This window comes from Rattus rattus, chromosome 4 (genome assembly GCF_011064425.1).
Source record: "Rattus rattus isolate New Zealand chromosome 4, Rrattus_CSIRO_v1, whole genome shotgun sequence".
In the NCBI taxonomy this organism is placed as follows: domain Eukaryota; kingdom Metazoa; phylum Chordata; class Mammalia; order Rodentia; family Muridae; genus Rattus; species Rattus rattus.
Window position 1 is genome coordinate 39388379 of NC_046157.1, and position 16034 is coordinate 39404412.

A 16034-nucleotide genomic window follows, 5' to 3' on the forward strand; every position below is an offset into this window, starting at 1 on the left:
AGTTATTGTCAATGTGCCCTTTGATGGTAAGAAAATGGGGTTGGCCACTTACATAGGTGGCGGAGCCATACCATCAAAAGTCTTCCACTATCTTAGCACTCATGAGCTACAAAAAGAAATCTACCTAACCTAAAAATATCAAGTGTTGCTGTCATTGAACTCAGACGGACTGCTGACCACAGTCGCACAGGGTGATCAGTGACCTCTTCCTCCTAGAGCAGGAACAGTCACTGTCACTCAAAGACAGGGTTTCTTACACCATTCAAAACCAAGCTGGTGGATCCCTTTCTGTGCAGAAGGGCTAGTGAGCACAGTAGGAGAGAAAAGCACATGACTCCCAGAATGACCATTCCTGATATCAAAGAGCTGGTGACGGCATTCAGCTGAAAGGGAGGCACACTCAAGGAACCTGTAAAAAGCACATACACCGTTATACAGTCTTCAAGATGTACTTTACTCCCTGCCTTCCCACTCTGCTCCTATAGAATATCCCTCACCATATTTCACAGCAGCACACTGGAGTATGCTATAAAGTATGACTTACAATTCAACCAAAGACCCAAAATATTGTCTAGATCAGAAATTTGATATCCAAAAGACAAAACAAAGCAAAATGAAAGCTAAAGGTTTTATAAAAAAAATGGACCAACACATCACGTATGGGTTTAAAACTCTTCTGTGAACTGTTATTTAAAACTTAGCAAATTGGGAGAGCTAGAGCTCATTATACTGGTCAGCTACAGTTTCACAACAGATCACCAAAACATTTTGAAACATAGCACTTTTATTTGCTAATTATCTTACCAAGCTGTGAATTGTTGGTTGGAGTCTCATCTGAGGAGAGATAACAGAAAAATGGAAGTGAAAATGTCTGTGCAACATTTGTTTTTGTGTGTTCCGACTCCATAAGTTCTAAACCCCATCCTTATTAATTTTCTTTACTGACCCCTCTCCCGAACTCCATGGAGTATTCATGAATGAGAGCTCATAAACCTTTCTGTTTTCCAGTTTTCTACTCCTCCTGTATGGGATTTCACCCTCAAGTCTACAAATACAGTCGCAAAATATTTTATACTGTATTCTTTCCTGCCAACATTGTCTCGCCATTTTCTCTTTGCCAGATTAGTGAAGGCAGTAATTGTTAACAGCTATTACATTTTTTATGGGCCTATAACCTGCCATTTGTTATTCTGCTACAGAGAAATAGTCATTATTTAGTGTCACTCTATTTTAAGTGTTGCGTGTTTGCCTAACATGATCTCCAAAAACATCATTCTGAGATCCAAGAAGATAAATTCACACTTAATAACTGAACAAAAGGCCAAGTGGACCCCTGAGTTTGAGTTGGAGTTCTCTGGGTATCTGCTAAGTGGAAGGTTGGGACTGTTGACTTTCACTTTTCCTTGGTGAACATCACAGTGGCAATGAGCACATGTATTGATTTCCCCAATCTTACTGCACAATTTACAATCAGGTTAAAATTAACCTTTGAGCCTGCAACTGGAGTATTTCATGTTCATATCAACATGTACATGTGTGCTTGTTATTGTTACTTAAATCATAAGATATGCATAGTTGATTATTTATGGGTTAAACACTTTTTTTTTTACAATTAATGCATGTGTAACTATAACATGATTGAGACCATAAAGTGCTATTTCATGTGTTGCCATATTTAGCCCACATGTTAGCTCTGTGGCTTAGATATTATTGCTACAATCATTTTACAGGTGAGGAAATTTCTGCCTGTCATTGCCTCTATGGAAAAGTAAACATATGCTAGCATCATGATTCCAGTTCAGTCTTTTTTTCCTAAAATAACATAAACTGACCAAGTATAGAAAATATTTCATAGTTGGAAATATTAATCTTCATAAACAAAATTATTTTATATATTTGCTCAGGGAATATATTGTTTTCTTTCAGACACTTGATTCTCAGCAAAAAAAAATGTAGTTTAGTTATCCCATCCTGAAATACAGATTTTGAAGCTAATACGTCATTCACTCAGAGAACTCTTTACACTGTGCATGAGCACTCATTTTGGGGATGCTTAGTAATGTGCACTGGTAACCATTCAGAGGTTGTCTTACAACGTGCACTGCATTATATTAGGACAAAAAAGAAAAATAACACTCACAGGAACATCCCGAACTCCACCTAACATCTCTATATAAAGTTATTTCCTTTCTCACGGAAGTAAATGTGATGAATGGAGTGTGGTGACTCATCCAAAAGACTTGCACATCCTGTTTATAGGATACGCTGAAATCCTTTGTATGTGTTCTTTCTGGGCTACATGTAATTCCTTTTAGTTTGCTTTGAGTAATTACTCCTTCCTATGAAGTGTCCAGAATGAGGCAGAGATGCTATGCCTGGACTCCTCCAAAACACATACACACACAGACACACACACAGACACACACACACACACACACACACACACACACACACACACAGACATACACACACACACAGACACACACAGACACACACACACACAGACACACACACACACAGACACACACACACACACACACAGACACACACACACACACACACACACAGACACACACACAGACACACACACACAGACACACAGACACACACACACACAGACACACACACACAGACACACACACACACACACACACACACACAGACACACACACACAAGACACAGACACACACACACAAACAGACACACACACACACACACACACCATTCAGTATTTTCTTCATCCCGAGGCTAAAAGAATATCAAAACTTCTGCATTCACATTACCACCCACTACTGACAAAAACAATATCCCGGATACCCCCACTAACACTTTGCAATGGACAAAATGTCCCCGTGTGTTAGGACCAAACCCCTCATGTCAAATGGAAGCACTAGCTCCAGCTTTTAGAGCAGAGAAGATAAAAGCATTGGATCACCATTGGATAGCTGCATTCAAACGATGTACTGTTCCGATGTAGTTTGAAATTCCCTTTGAATAACAGCTTCTGGTAGAGGATTGGTTTCCTGTTTGTCGTTTATGATATCCTCTAACTTATTGGGTTGTAGTAAAAATCATGGTGTAGCCCCAAGGAGGAGGCAGGTATTTTCTGGGAGTGTTAAGTCACCACCCACTTATGTGTTCCCTCCGGTCCTGTTGGTCTTGCTATGTACATATACTCCAAAAGAAAGGCATGAAGGCTGAAGGAATTAGTTGAGTTTGAATATTAAACTCAGTGAGATACACAAAGAATAATCAACTATCGGAGGATTCACAGGGCAGAGGCAATAACAGCAGTACCACAGCTGCTAGAAATGGCATACACAGTGCAATGTGTTCCTTCTCACACCCCATCTAAAAAGCTGTACTAAGTGGAAATATGTAAACAGTACTCACTGGGAAGATATATGCAGAATAAATATTTCCCTTATCTCTGGCAAACAAAAAGTGTTTAATTACTTATGTTGACTAATGAACCCTATATTTTACATTTAGAAAAGCACTAAACTTTAAAAATTTCCCATTGTATAATAAGTGTTAATAGTCTAGCTCTGAATTCCACATCCTTTAAGGGGCATCTTCCTGGGTTAGTTTCTACCAGAGTGCCTGTCCTCTGTAGAGGCTGAATAAGTGCTCTTATAAATTATTAACTACCCCAAAACTTAATGATACTACTTGAAGTTCAAGCTTTGGGTTATTCATAGCGATTTATGTTAGCAAAACAATTAAGTGTTATTGTTTTCCAGAATTTGTACCAGAATTATTCACCACAGCCCATTGTCCACCTTAGAAATGTTATCATTCAGAAGCGTTTATAAGAACACCACAGAAATGTAAAATTTAAGAATTTTACATTTCAAAAAATATGGACTTTTTATAAATGAGCTAACAAGTGGGATAATCTTATCATTGGACAAATATAACCAAAACAGATTTGATTTCACTAAAAAAGCAAAACAAAAGAGGATTTCTAAGATTTTTTTTCAAGACTTAAGCCAGAAGTTTCCCCAGCAAAGATTGGCTTACTTAGTAAATTGAGCAAAACTTCCAAGGATCAGGACTTTGAAGCAGGCAAACCAAGCCTGAAATGAACTTCTCTAAAGAAACCCATCACTGCACCTGGAGGGATAACTTTTAGAAGACTCAAGCAAAACCTTTACTGAGCCAAGGAAAAAGGATAGCACTGGTCATGAAGCCAAATATTAAGCTTGCATGGGATTTGTCTGAGGGCAGACATGGCTTGACTTCTGGATTCTTGTGGAACACGAGTGCATGGATCTTGTAGTATTCCAATATTGATAAATTGAACTGTGAGCAATGAGGCCATTGTAAAGAGGAACATCATTCTACTAATCAAAAAATAGCAAAATATAATGAGGTAGAGCAAGACAGAAGGACTCCCAAAAATGTCTCAAGGATCTGAAGATGGTCCTTTCGGACTTTGCCAGTGGAGAAAGCTAAGTTCTCGTGTATCAGATTCTGGACACACGTGAAGTGGAAACAGTTCATAAAACAGAAAGGAGGAACTCTGAGCATGACAACAGAGGCAGTCTGCCAAGTTTCTTGTGCTTCTGGGATAAATACTTTCATTACTTGGGAGATAGCGTATCAATTAAGAGTCCTTGCTACTCTTCCAGAGTATCTGAGTTCGGTTCCCAGCACTTAAGCCAGGCAGCTCACAACACCTGTGACTCCAAATCCAGGGATATCCATGTCCCCTTCTGGCCTCACACATGTGTGCTACACACAGAAAGATTCTCACTCACAACCAAAAAAGGGTTTGTTTTTTAAAAGATGAGCTATTTTAGGGAGCTAGATATGGGACAGATGAAATCAAGAAACCTGGATAGCTAGCTTCAGTAGTGTTTAAGGGTCTTAATTGTTTTTCTTTTGAAAATTATCTTACACTAACAAAATATTTAAAATTTATATTTAAATTTTGAGGAGTCTAGATAAGAAGGAAACAAGGTTACTAATTTATTAAAAGCATCCATCCACAATGGACGTACAAGCCTCTTCCAAAGTTCATATCTAATAGAAAAATTATTGTACATATATTCCATAAATATAAATGTAGTTTTGTTTTATGTACCCTAAAACATTGCTAATTATTGGAAATAGTAACTTGATTTCATCCAATGTAATTCCATCAGCATTTTTTTATAACTAGATAGAGTAAAGACTTGGGCCTTTAACAAACCCCAAAATAGTCATCTTCAAACCATCAGTCAAATCCTCAGAGAGTAGAGACTAAGTTTGAAATTTCACATTTAATAATCTTCTGCATTGTTTAAAGATCCCATTGGCTTTTTCTTTCAATAATAGTATGCTTATGCAAACACTAGGAAGTGAATAATTCACTCAATTTCAAGTATTTTTAAGCTAAAAGTATTTTTTAACTTAATTATTTATCTATTTCAGGAAAACTGGGCTTTTTTTTCTATTAAATGGGTGACATTGGCAAAAAGGTAAAGACAATTTAATTGAAAGATAATAACAACCTTAAAGCTAATATAAAATTTAGAAAACATTATTAGCATATAAACCAAACCAAAATTATTCTATCTATTTTTAAGGACATTTGCAATACATTATAAAGACTCTTTAAACCTACCTTTAAAAACTCTACATACCAAACACAAAGAATCATATATCTAGAGAAATGCAGCAATTAGTGGTCATGTGGCTTTTTAGAATAAAATCTAGACCTAGAGTCAAGTGTGTGCAGCTTCAGTTTCTACGACATTTACCACATGTCTGTTTCATCCAATCGGTTCTGGAAGCGTCTAGATTCATACAGAATTAAATCCATATCCTTTTGTCGCACCTGTGTGTTTTTGTACATAAATGTATGAAAAGAATGCTTGTGTCCATACGAATGTATGTGTACTGACACAGTGTTCAGATGCTCACATACACGTGTGCTTGTGACTGCATATCACTTGGCGGAGAAGGAAGCAAGGGAGCAAGTGGTCCCAAACCTGGGCAACTCAACCATGTTTAACAGGATGGTTTCCAAGGAGGTAGAGAGTTCACAAAAGACAGTACAGTAGATTAGGAAAGGGTTTCCGGAACACACAGTGTAACTTTAGAAAAAATGTTGCTTTTGAAAAAATACACACTTTTTATTTGGAAGTGTGTGTGTGTGTGTGTGTGTGTGTGTGTGTGTGTGTGTGTATGTGTGTGTGTGATGTACACATGTGTGCTCAGTAAGTGCTTGTTCCAGCAAAGGCTAGAGGTTTCAGATCTCCTGGATCTGCAGTTACAGGAGATGGTCAACAACCACCTATATAGAAATTGGGAACCAAACCTGGATCCTCTGTGAGAGCAGCAAGTATTCTCAACTACTGAGCCATCTATCTCTTCAGCACCAAGGAAACTATCTTACAGGAGTAATTTTTACTTCTGTGTGGCTGCCAAGTCTCTGACAGTGCCTCCTCCTGGTCTGGTCAATGCAAAACTAGATAAGAAGGGAAGGAGTAGACACAGACCGTAATGGTGTGCAAGAGTGGGGGGAGAATAAGCAGAGAGTGTAGTATGGAACCACAGTGTTATGTAACAAATGGTGTGTGTGTGTGTGTGTGTGTGAGTGTCTGTTTGTGTGTGTGTGTGTGTGTGTGTGTGTCTAAAACTAGGAAATATACAGAAGATAACACTGTCTCTTGAATAAACACTGGGTAAATGGGAAACTGCTGTGATGTTAAAATTGTTCACGAGTCTCAACGCTAAGTAGTGCTGTTTAGAAACATAGCTGCCAAGTAGCCCACCGTTTTTTTCTCCCTCTCTGACTACATACAAAAAGAGGGCCTTCTTACCGCTCCGGGTGATGATCGGTCCTGCAGAGAGGACCGCGTTTCCAGAAGTGCTCTGCGGGGCCCAAGTCGTCCAGCTCTGAGCATCTCTCCTTTTTCTGTTGCCACAAATCTGAGGTGTTAATGAAAACAAATGAAATTCCACCCCAGCATAAAATTGTTTCTTTATGGCCATTTGGAAAGCAGATTCTTTTGGAAGACATACCACATGTTTAATTTTATTCATTTCCTTCTGTGCATTTATTTAATTACTTTGCATATAAATGCTACAGTGTTTCTTCTCCCAGCTTGGACCACATTTCTTATTTCCTCCTCGCTGTAATTGTGCACTGCCTCATTAGTTTACATAGCTCAACAGCTCTCCTGAAAACGAGCTGTGTTTATCAAACTCGGCCACTTTTATTTCTCTCAAGCCTTTAATAAATTCTTCCCTAAAATGTTGGTCAGCACAGACCCAAAATAAAGTGGACTCTGCTTTTGCCTCTATCTGATCCAGTGAGTTAAGACCAAAGAATTCAATGAGTTGAAGAAATAACTTCATATTTGCACATATATTGGGGATAAATATAAACATTAAAGCTAATTTAAATTTGAAAAACTACTTATGTTTGTTCTCTGGTTAATATTAATTTAATTCTGGGGAGCCTGTCTAAATAAAAATGTTCTGACTTTCTTAAATTCCCTCCTCACTATATCTGTAGTTTGATGGTGCCTGTATCCCGTTTGATCCAGATCTTTCAGAGACTTTAACTTTTAATTGAAAGTACTCCTGAACCATCTGGCTCTAATTTATCTTCTAGAACCAGCCCAACCCTCCTCATGTTTCCCTAAATCTTCTGCCCCTCCTACCCCATTACATGTGTCTGTAACTTCTGAGCATCCTTGGTATGGACTGTCTCTTGGTCTTTGCCCTGCTGGGGGTCCATCCATCCTCAAAATCACCAGCCAGGTCATCTTTGACTATCCCACCAATTTTCCTCTCCTTTCACTCCTTCTTACTACAATCCACATGCTCATCTGCCTTTGCTACTACTGCTTTTCCTTTGTTTTCTTGATCATTCTTTCATGATCCCGAAAATTAAGCCAATAGAATCCAATTCCATGGTAGTTTCATAACTCCATGTCCAGCTTGGCACAAAAAAACAATTGTAAAATCCTTAATGATTGAACAATCAACTCATCGTTCACCCTGACCTATGCCTTCCCTGTGATCTAACAGTCTTTCAGCTTAGATTAATTCAGAGACTTGAAGTAAAATTGCTTATAGACATACCGGCATGAGGAGAGGACAGTCGTCCGCTCTGCAGAGCTTCGTGAGGCAGTGCAGAAAGACAGTGGACATTTTCTGATTCTTGTGTTTCACAAAACGGAAGACTTCAAAGGAAAACCGGCCCCTCTGGCTTCTGCCATTTTCGATGACGGTAGTCTGAGGATCTTTGTCACAGCTACATTTTAGGGGATCAGAAAACAGGGCATCATTGGAAAGGAGTAACTACTTGGGACTTGTGGATTAATTTGAATGGCACGAAGGGTACCCTCATTATGTTTTAATGCGTGGTCACTGATTTTGGTAAGGGCACAAGCAAATCAATGACAAGTGTAAATAGATCATAAAATGTAAACAGAGCAGTTTCTGACCACAGGGTAATATCAAGTTTAGGAGCACCATACTATTCTAGGATTCAAAGGACCAAATAATGTAAAATAAACATAAAACAGCCCCTCCCATCACCACATCACACTCACATGTAAACCTTACAGGAAAAAATTATTGTACATATTTTGTATTATCCCAGGATATTTGAAAATATCTGATATAAGATGTAAGATATATTGGTATAAGAAAATGTTATTTTAGTATTTTATATAAACCATGCTTTTATTAAGTTAGTACTTCATTCTACAGATCTTTTTCCATAAATTTAACAGAGCCCCATCATTATTTTAAACAACAGTAGAATGCTCCAGTGTACACAAAAGCTAGAATTTATTTAGTCAATTCCTAAAGTACAATTGATTGCTTTGATCATTCATTGTAATAAAAAACTAATGAATATTAAACCTATACAAAATATCATACATATATATTGAAGATAATTTAATACATTTACCACAATACCTATTGCATTATATATATATATATATATGTGTGTGTGTATATATATACATATATATATGTGTGTGTATATATATATATATATTTGGATTGTTTTCTGCTTGATTGACAGCAATAAGAAAATATTCCCATATAATTTTAAGGTATACTGTTCATAATAAAAATGAGTTTGTCTGTCTTTTCATATACACTGTAAACTGTGTACTTCCTTTGTCAAATTCAACTGTGGCCTTCCCCTTTCTGATTCATATAAGATTTTCATGTAGCAGGGGAATTGTTCCTGATTTGCAACATACGTTGCAAGTGGCCATTGCAAAGTTTTAGAAGTATTTTACATATTTCATTCTGCTACTTCTAAAGCTGAGTTATCTGCATTTTAAATTAATATTCAATTTGGGTTTACTATGCTGTGTTGAGTGAAGTATAGAACTGATATTTTTCTTACAATTATTCATTGTTTAGAGATTTTCTTTTCTTTTCTTTTGAATCCCTACTCATCCCCTCTCATTTGGAGCACTGTACTTCCCTGAAATCTCCTGAGATCTAACTTCCCACTCGATACTTTGTTTCTAGTCCACTACCACATCCTTTCCTGACTTTGGAACTATTTCTGTGAGTTCTAATGGACCACACCTCTGCATCTTACTCTCTACCTCACATTTTGCATTTTCTTTGTATCAGCCAGACATCTTTTCTTTACAACATTAGCCTGTGACTTGCTTTTCAAATAATCTTTCCCCCAATGTATTTTAACTTCTTAGTATATTTCCTCTTAAACCTAAGTGGTAGTTCTGCATTTTATGAGCATCCAAATGACAAAGACATTCTGTTTATTATTTTATTATAATCTCTCTCTATATGTGTGTATATAGATATCATATGTACACATGTGTATCTATTTGTGTGTATGTATATGTATGTGTTTGTGTATGTGTGCATATGTGCTGTGTATGTGTACATATGTGCTTGTGAGTGCATGTATATGTAAGTATGTGTATGGATGTGTGCATGTGCTTATGTGTGTATGTGCTTGCGTGTGCATGCATATGTGTGTAAGTTTGTGTGTGTGTATGTGTTTATGAATGTACATGCCCGCAGAGTCCAGAGGTTGGGATCAGGTGCCTTCCTCAATCACACTCCAACTTACTATTTGACACATATTCTAATTTTCCAATTTCAGGTAAGTTTCCTGAGGGATAAAATCTCCAACTTTTATTACAATCTTGACTATGTCTTTCTTAGTATTTTCTAGTTTCCACTTTAGGAAACATTAAATTTTATGTAGCTCATATTTTCAGTAAGTCAACGGGATGATATTTTTTTCAGTTTAGGAAAGTATTCTTAAATCATATTTTTAAACAATGTTCTAATGTTTTTAGATTCTTAAGGATGGATTTTATCATGATATAATTTATATATTTTATATAATATGTACACACAATGAAAATAGACATACACAAATACATGCTTTAATTCATTTACTTACCTTTTTGTCTGTCATTTCTTCATCTGTTTCCTCTTTTTTGTCTTTATTCTTATTTCTTTTTATTTACATTTTTTTATTTTTGTCTTCCATGCTTTGTGTTCTATAACTATGTGGCTCTATTCATGTGAATATATTCTAGTCTCATCTATTTCCACCTTAAATTTTTTTCCAGTTCCCGTTTCCCATCTTCATTGCTTTTCTATTTTTATATTTTTATTTTCCTGAGTTCTAATAATTTGATCATTATTACTGAAGTTTCCTTTTAATAGTTTTAAAATTAGTATTGACATGTTCGATTACAAATGTCTTCTATAATATTTTTGTGATGAATTTATATTTAAAACTATTTTTCTGCCATTTTCAATAATTTTTTTTTCTTTTAGTGCTTTGCAACATTGCAAAGAAATGGTTTCTTTGGGATGGTTTCTGCCTTAAGTATTGGGATTTAGCTTGACTTGTTACTTTAGAGGCTTCTAAAGCAAAGTAGAATGGTAAAGACTTTCTTCATGGTTTCTCCAGCTCCAGGGCCCCATGCTTCTGTTTTACTGACAGAAATGTTCAACTGCATTGCAATGCTGTAGCTGAATTTCCTCCACCCTGCTGAGCTTTAAGAAATTCAGAGAATTCATTGTCTCTCCTGGACACCAAGAGTAAGGAGGGACATTCACAGGTGAGTCTTTTACCTTTCTAATGAGTTCCTCTCCTTCCATTTAACAAGATCTACCACTGTGGAGTCTCCAGGAACTCTTGCCAACAACACTTCTGATGTTCCCCAGCCCTGACAACTGTTGGGCCTCAGTCCTGCTGCCAGCCTCTCCAATTCAGAGGAGTCTCTTTCTAGCCACATTCCTTAGGGTCACTTCTATAATTTGCCATCAGCAGCAGCCCTCTTTTATCCTCTAAAACTTCCAGTAAGAAACTTGAAATAATTCGGGAGTTGTCACTATATTCACCCCATAAGTCTCATGATCACATTCCATATGATTAATCTGTGATAATTATAGAAATGTGAGTAAACAAATGTCTGATCAAAATGATACATAATCTTTCCACTTACGAATAACCACAGTGAACCTTTTGGCTTATAGTGGCTTTTGATGTAAGTGAATCTTACTGTATACAAAGTTATGTATGTCAGTTCTTAAGCTTTACTTCTTACATTTACTTACATTTTTTAATCTTCAGGAATGAAAGTATCAAGAGGACAAAAGGGCAAAATTATAAAATAATTTCCGTTTAATAACTCACCACACAATAGCTGCACCGATGTGAACTCCTTGACTGACTGATTCTCTGCCATTCACTGGGTCACTTTTTTTATTGCTGTGTATGCAATTTACTCCTGTGCCTTACAATTTTACTAAAACTGAGAGACTACAATGTTGTAAATACTGAAAAATACACTTCTAAGTTTGGAAGGGTCAAATCAAACAACATGAACTCCTTTAAGCCTTTTCATAGACACTGACATTTTTTTTTCTCCAAAACCTAGCTGAGTTTAACATTTCCAACAATCTAATATATTAAAAGTGGTAGTTTGGCCATATCCTCTGAGCACCATCTTAACCTTGATTAGCCAATAAAGCACATTCTTTGGTTTCCCATTATGCTTCAGTCGTCATGTGTCAATAACTGCAGTGATCTGAGCCAAGTGCACTTTGCAAGTGTGATTAGAAGACATTGCTTATCTCTCAGGCCTGTCCTGCTGTCAGATAAAAATGCTGAGAGGAAGCTGGGATGATTGAATGGCTTTATGATCAATGTCTCCTTTCCTTAGACATAGATTGCATTCACTCTATCACTGTCTATTGGGGAACCAAGTTGAAGTTATTGGTTCTGGTTAAAATAAGGAGGGAAGTAGCATACTTTCATATTCAATACTGATAAATGAACAAAAGTGCTTTGGGATCTAAATTTTCCAACCATTACTTTAGTTTTACTGTCCTTTTGATGTATGATAAGATGGTATACTGCCAATAAACAATACTGTCCTGTTGCTCTCTTTTATTGAATATGGTAATCTTACTGTTTTCAGTACATAAGACCGTGAAATATCCCGTTATCTCCTAAACATGAATAAAACATTGTTAGTAGATGTAACTTAGTTACAATTCTCCTTCTATAACAGACTTATTTTGTGTTGCAAACTGTTTATAACTTTCGTACTGTAGTATACAAGTTCAAATTGTAAAGGTTCCAAGTGCGGTATAAATTGTTTGTCTGACCTTTGTACTACATTTTAATTATCTATAATGGGGTCTTTGGTTTCAGAACAAGACTTAGACACCTACCTAAGGAAGAGATCATAACGAGTCTCATCATTTGGATTCCCAGATGGGGTTGTGTAGCAATAATCCATTAATACATTCCATCTGCAGACAGAAACAAACATGTTCGGATGTCAGAGTCCTCCTAGAGTGTTGGTAATCAATCCAAAGAAAGCATTAGCCAAATTCTTAGCATGTGAATTATATTTTCAATATTTGCTATTTACAAAAGTTTCTTGTTTATTAAACATTTCTCTAAAATCTATGTATTTAGAATTTTGCAACAATTGCCAAGAGGAATGGAGGTGAAGGTCTCGAATAACATGAGAGAAGGCAGGTGGATGGTCAAAGCAGGAAGGAACAAAACTGCAAAGTGAATTGCACTGCCATACAGCTATGTCTCATTATGAATCATACTGTTTAAAGAAGTTACCATAAAATTATAGTCTAGTAACATGTAAAATGTGTTTGGTATATGAATTGACTCAGTAGGGATAGCAGTGCGATTTCCTGATAGCATTTTATTAGTAGAATCCATGAGAGTATATAACTCTCTTCCATAGGGTTATAGTAGAGTAAGATTTATGACTTTCATCATCACCAGTGATATATATATGTATATATATATCCATAGTAAATTCCTATAGTTGGTAAAATGATTGCATGCTACACAACCCATGCTTAGAGGGACGGGAGAATGTGAAGTGACACCACACTCCTACAGTATACAAGTCTCCTGGAGAGTCCCAAAATTTAAAAACATAGTCTACAACCCACAAAAAAAAAAAAAAAACAAAAACCCACCATCTGTTTCATAGTTGTAATGGCTGAAATGGATCTTCAACTTTTAAGTTCCCATGTAAGAGTCGTGTTTTGTTTTTTTTGGTTTTTGTTGGTATTTTTTGCTTTGTTTTTGTTTTGTTCTTATTTTAAGCAATGTCATGATATGAGGATCCCTTTCAGTTCTGAGAGGTTTCTTTGAGGGTTCTTTTTTTTACTAGAAAGTTAAAAGTGAGTTTTCTAGACAGAATAAAAAATACTGGTGTTGGTTGTTATTTATTTATTTGCAGAGTTCTTTCTGAAAACTGTTTTATATAATTTTAGTACAGATTCCTACTATGACAGTTAAAAAAAAAGGTGTGTCAAATGTCATTGGACAAGTTAACTTTCGGGTGAAGATATAAAGAACATTCTGGTATCCCAGTAGACCTCCACATGGCCTCTTTCAGTCACTACTCCTGTGTGTTTATGAGAAGCCTTGCCATTTCCCAATTAAGGACATAAAATGAGTAGGACTCCCTTAGCCCTTATAATTTGTGGTTTATTTTTGTCAGTATGACTTAATGGTGTGGCAATGACCATATAGTTCAAGTAAGACTTCAAAACGAATAAGCTAACATTATGACTGGGGAGAGCTAAGAAGTTTAGCTAATCAAGGTAAGAGTGCACAATTACCTGCCATCCAGATTAGTAGCTTGCACAGCTGCAAACACTTTAGTTTTCAAGGGTAATCCTATACTCGGGATAATTAATTGCTCTCTGTAGGTTGAATCCTAATGATGAAATAATAAATAATTCAATGTCATTATCTTTCTATCAATAGAAACTTTATTACTTAAACCTGTTAAAGAAACAAAGATCATTCAAATCAACATATATTTACATAATTGACTCCAAAAGGTGTTTATTTCACCCACATATTGGCAAAAATTCTCCAAATGTAGATGAATGCATAAAAGTTGATTTTGGTGCATATATTGTCTTGTTTGCAGGACTTAATCACATAGGATGGTTAATGTTCAGTATATGTAAATTATATTCAATAGTTAATGGTTAGTATTAGTTTGTTTAGTATTCAACTACCAATATTGTGTTGATTTAAATTAGGACTCCATTTACTTTTATTGATCTCTAATTAAAATTTTCTCTAATTAGATGTGCTTCAACTGAAGCCTTTCACTGCTGGAGTGTCAGGTGCTCATTTTGGGTAATCTTTTATTTATTTAGAATCTCTTCTCATCTGATAATCAAAAGTTACAAAAATTTAACTTAAAGACAGAAGGGGAGAAGAGAGACAGACAGACAGACAGACAGACAGACAGACAGACAGAGATAGAAACACAGAGAGAGACAGAAAGACAGAGACAGAGGGAGACCAACATAATCTCTGAATTGTCAAAGTTTCTGTGATAAAAGACTTGTCCAAAATTTCCTTTTCCTCAAAAATTTTATAGCAGTTCTAAACAACATGCCTATCACCCCCCCATCACAGTAAAGTTGCAAAGTAGAAATTTAAAAGATGTATCTATAAAGAGAAATAAAGAAAAGTAAAAAATGCCAAAGAAACATTCCTCAAAAGTCTAAGTAGCTAAATCATTTAACTTTCAAAACTTTGTTTTCCAAAAATTAATAATTAGCTGTTTTACAGCAAAATCATTTTTCCCATTCACTGTGAAATTTTAGTCACTAAAGGATATGGAGCATTTATTTGGTTTTGTGGAAACCACATATTTAAATTTTTAACATTACAAAAATAGGGTTTGGATATAGACATTTGAAGGAATTGCATCCATGAGGGCAACATTCCATTTTTGATCCAGATACACGAGAGACTGAATGCCACATTTGGGTAAATGTTAGACCCTGTATTTCTAATTATCGTCTACACGTATGTGATAAATAGTAATGGCTTCTCTAACCATTGCATAGTATCTTTATTCATATTTCTGGATTTCTCTTCCCGTGTCTTCAAGAAAATTTCAATTCATTACCCATCTTGCTCTCACATCTTATGTTTGCATTGATATTGTCCTGACTCTCTTCACAAGAGAGCTCATAAAACATCTGCAATGACATGCATCCCCTTTGGGGTGTGGTCATGAATCATCAGATTTTTCTCATCACTGGTCATATGCCCTCATTGGTTCATCCACTCATCAAACACTAATAGTACTATTTAAATATAAAAGGCATCTTCCTTTCTATGTTACAAGGAAATAAGCAGCTCCTTTTTTTAATTACACAAAGAGAAGGCCACAATTCCAGTTAAAATAAATTTAATGCATAGAAACTTCATCTTTAATAGAAGTTACTTGTTAATTAATATAACTTTTTCAAGCACATAAACTATGTCCTCTTATACATAAACACGACAGAAGGAAGAAGGCTATATCCAGACAGTGTGCAGCTGTTTCTGTCCTAACATCAAAGCAGAGAAAAGAGTTCAGCATTAGGCATGTAAAATAAGTTGCAAGCATGCCTAGGGATATATATATATATATATATATATATATATATATATGAAAGTATGACTCCTAATGACTGTAAATGACATTAAAATTTAAATACTACAATA

General features: G+C 35.8%; 1 protein-coding gene across 1 annotated transcript in view; it reads right to left on the reverse strand.

Moving 5' to 3' along the window:
* Nucleotides 1-233: 233 nt before the first annotated feature.
* The window catches only part of Zpld1 (zona pellucida like domain containing 1), a 36311-nt gene continuing 20510 nt past the window's right edge, over nt 234-16034 (reverse strand). The window contains exons 5-10 of the mRNA XM_032899314.1: nt 14135-14232; nt 12704-12784; nt 8084-8255; nt 6814-6922; nt 805-834; nt 234-409 (exon numbers count right to left, since the gene is read on the reverse strand). Of these exons, the coding sequence (XP_032755205.1) occupies nt 234-409; nt 805-834; nt 6814-6922; nt 8084-8255; nt 12704-12784; nt 14135-14232 (666 nt within the window). The remainder of the gene's footprint in view (nt 410-804; nt 835-6813; nt 6923-8083; nt 8256-12703; nt 12785-14134; nt 14233-16034) is intronic.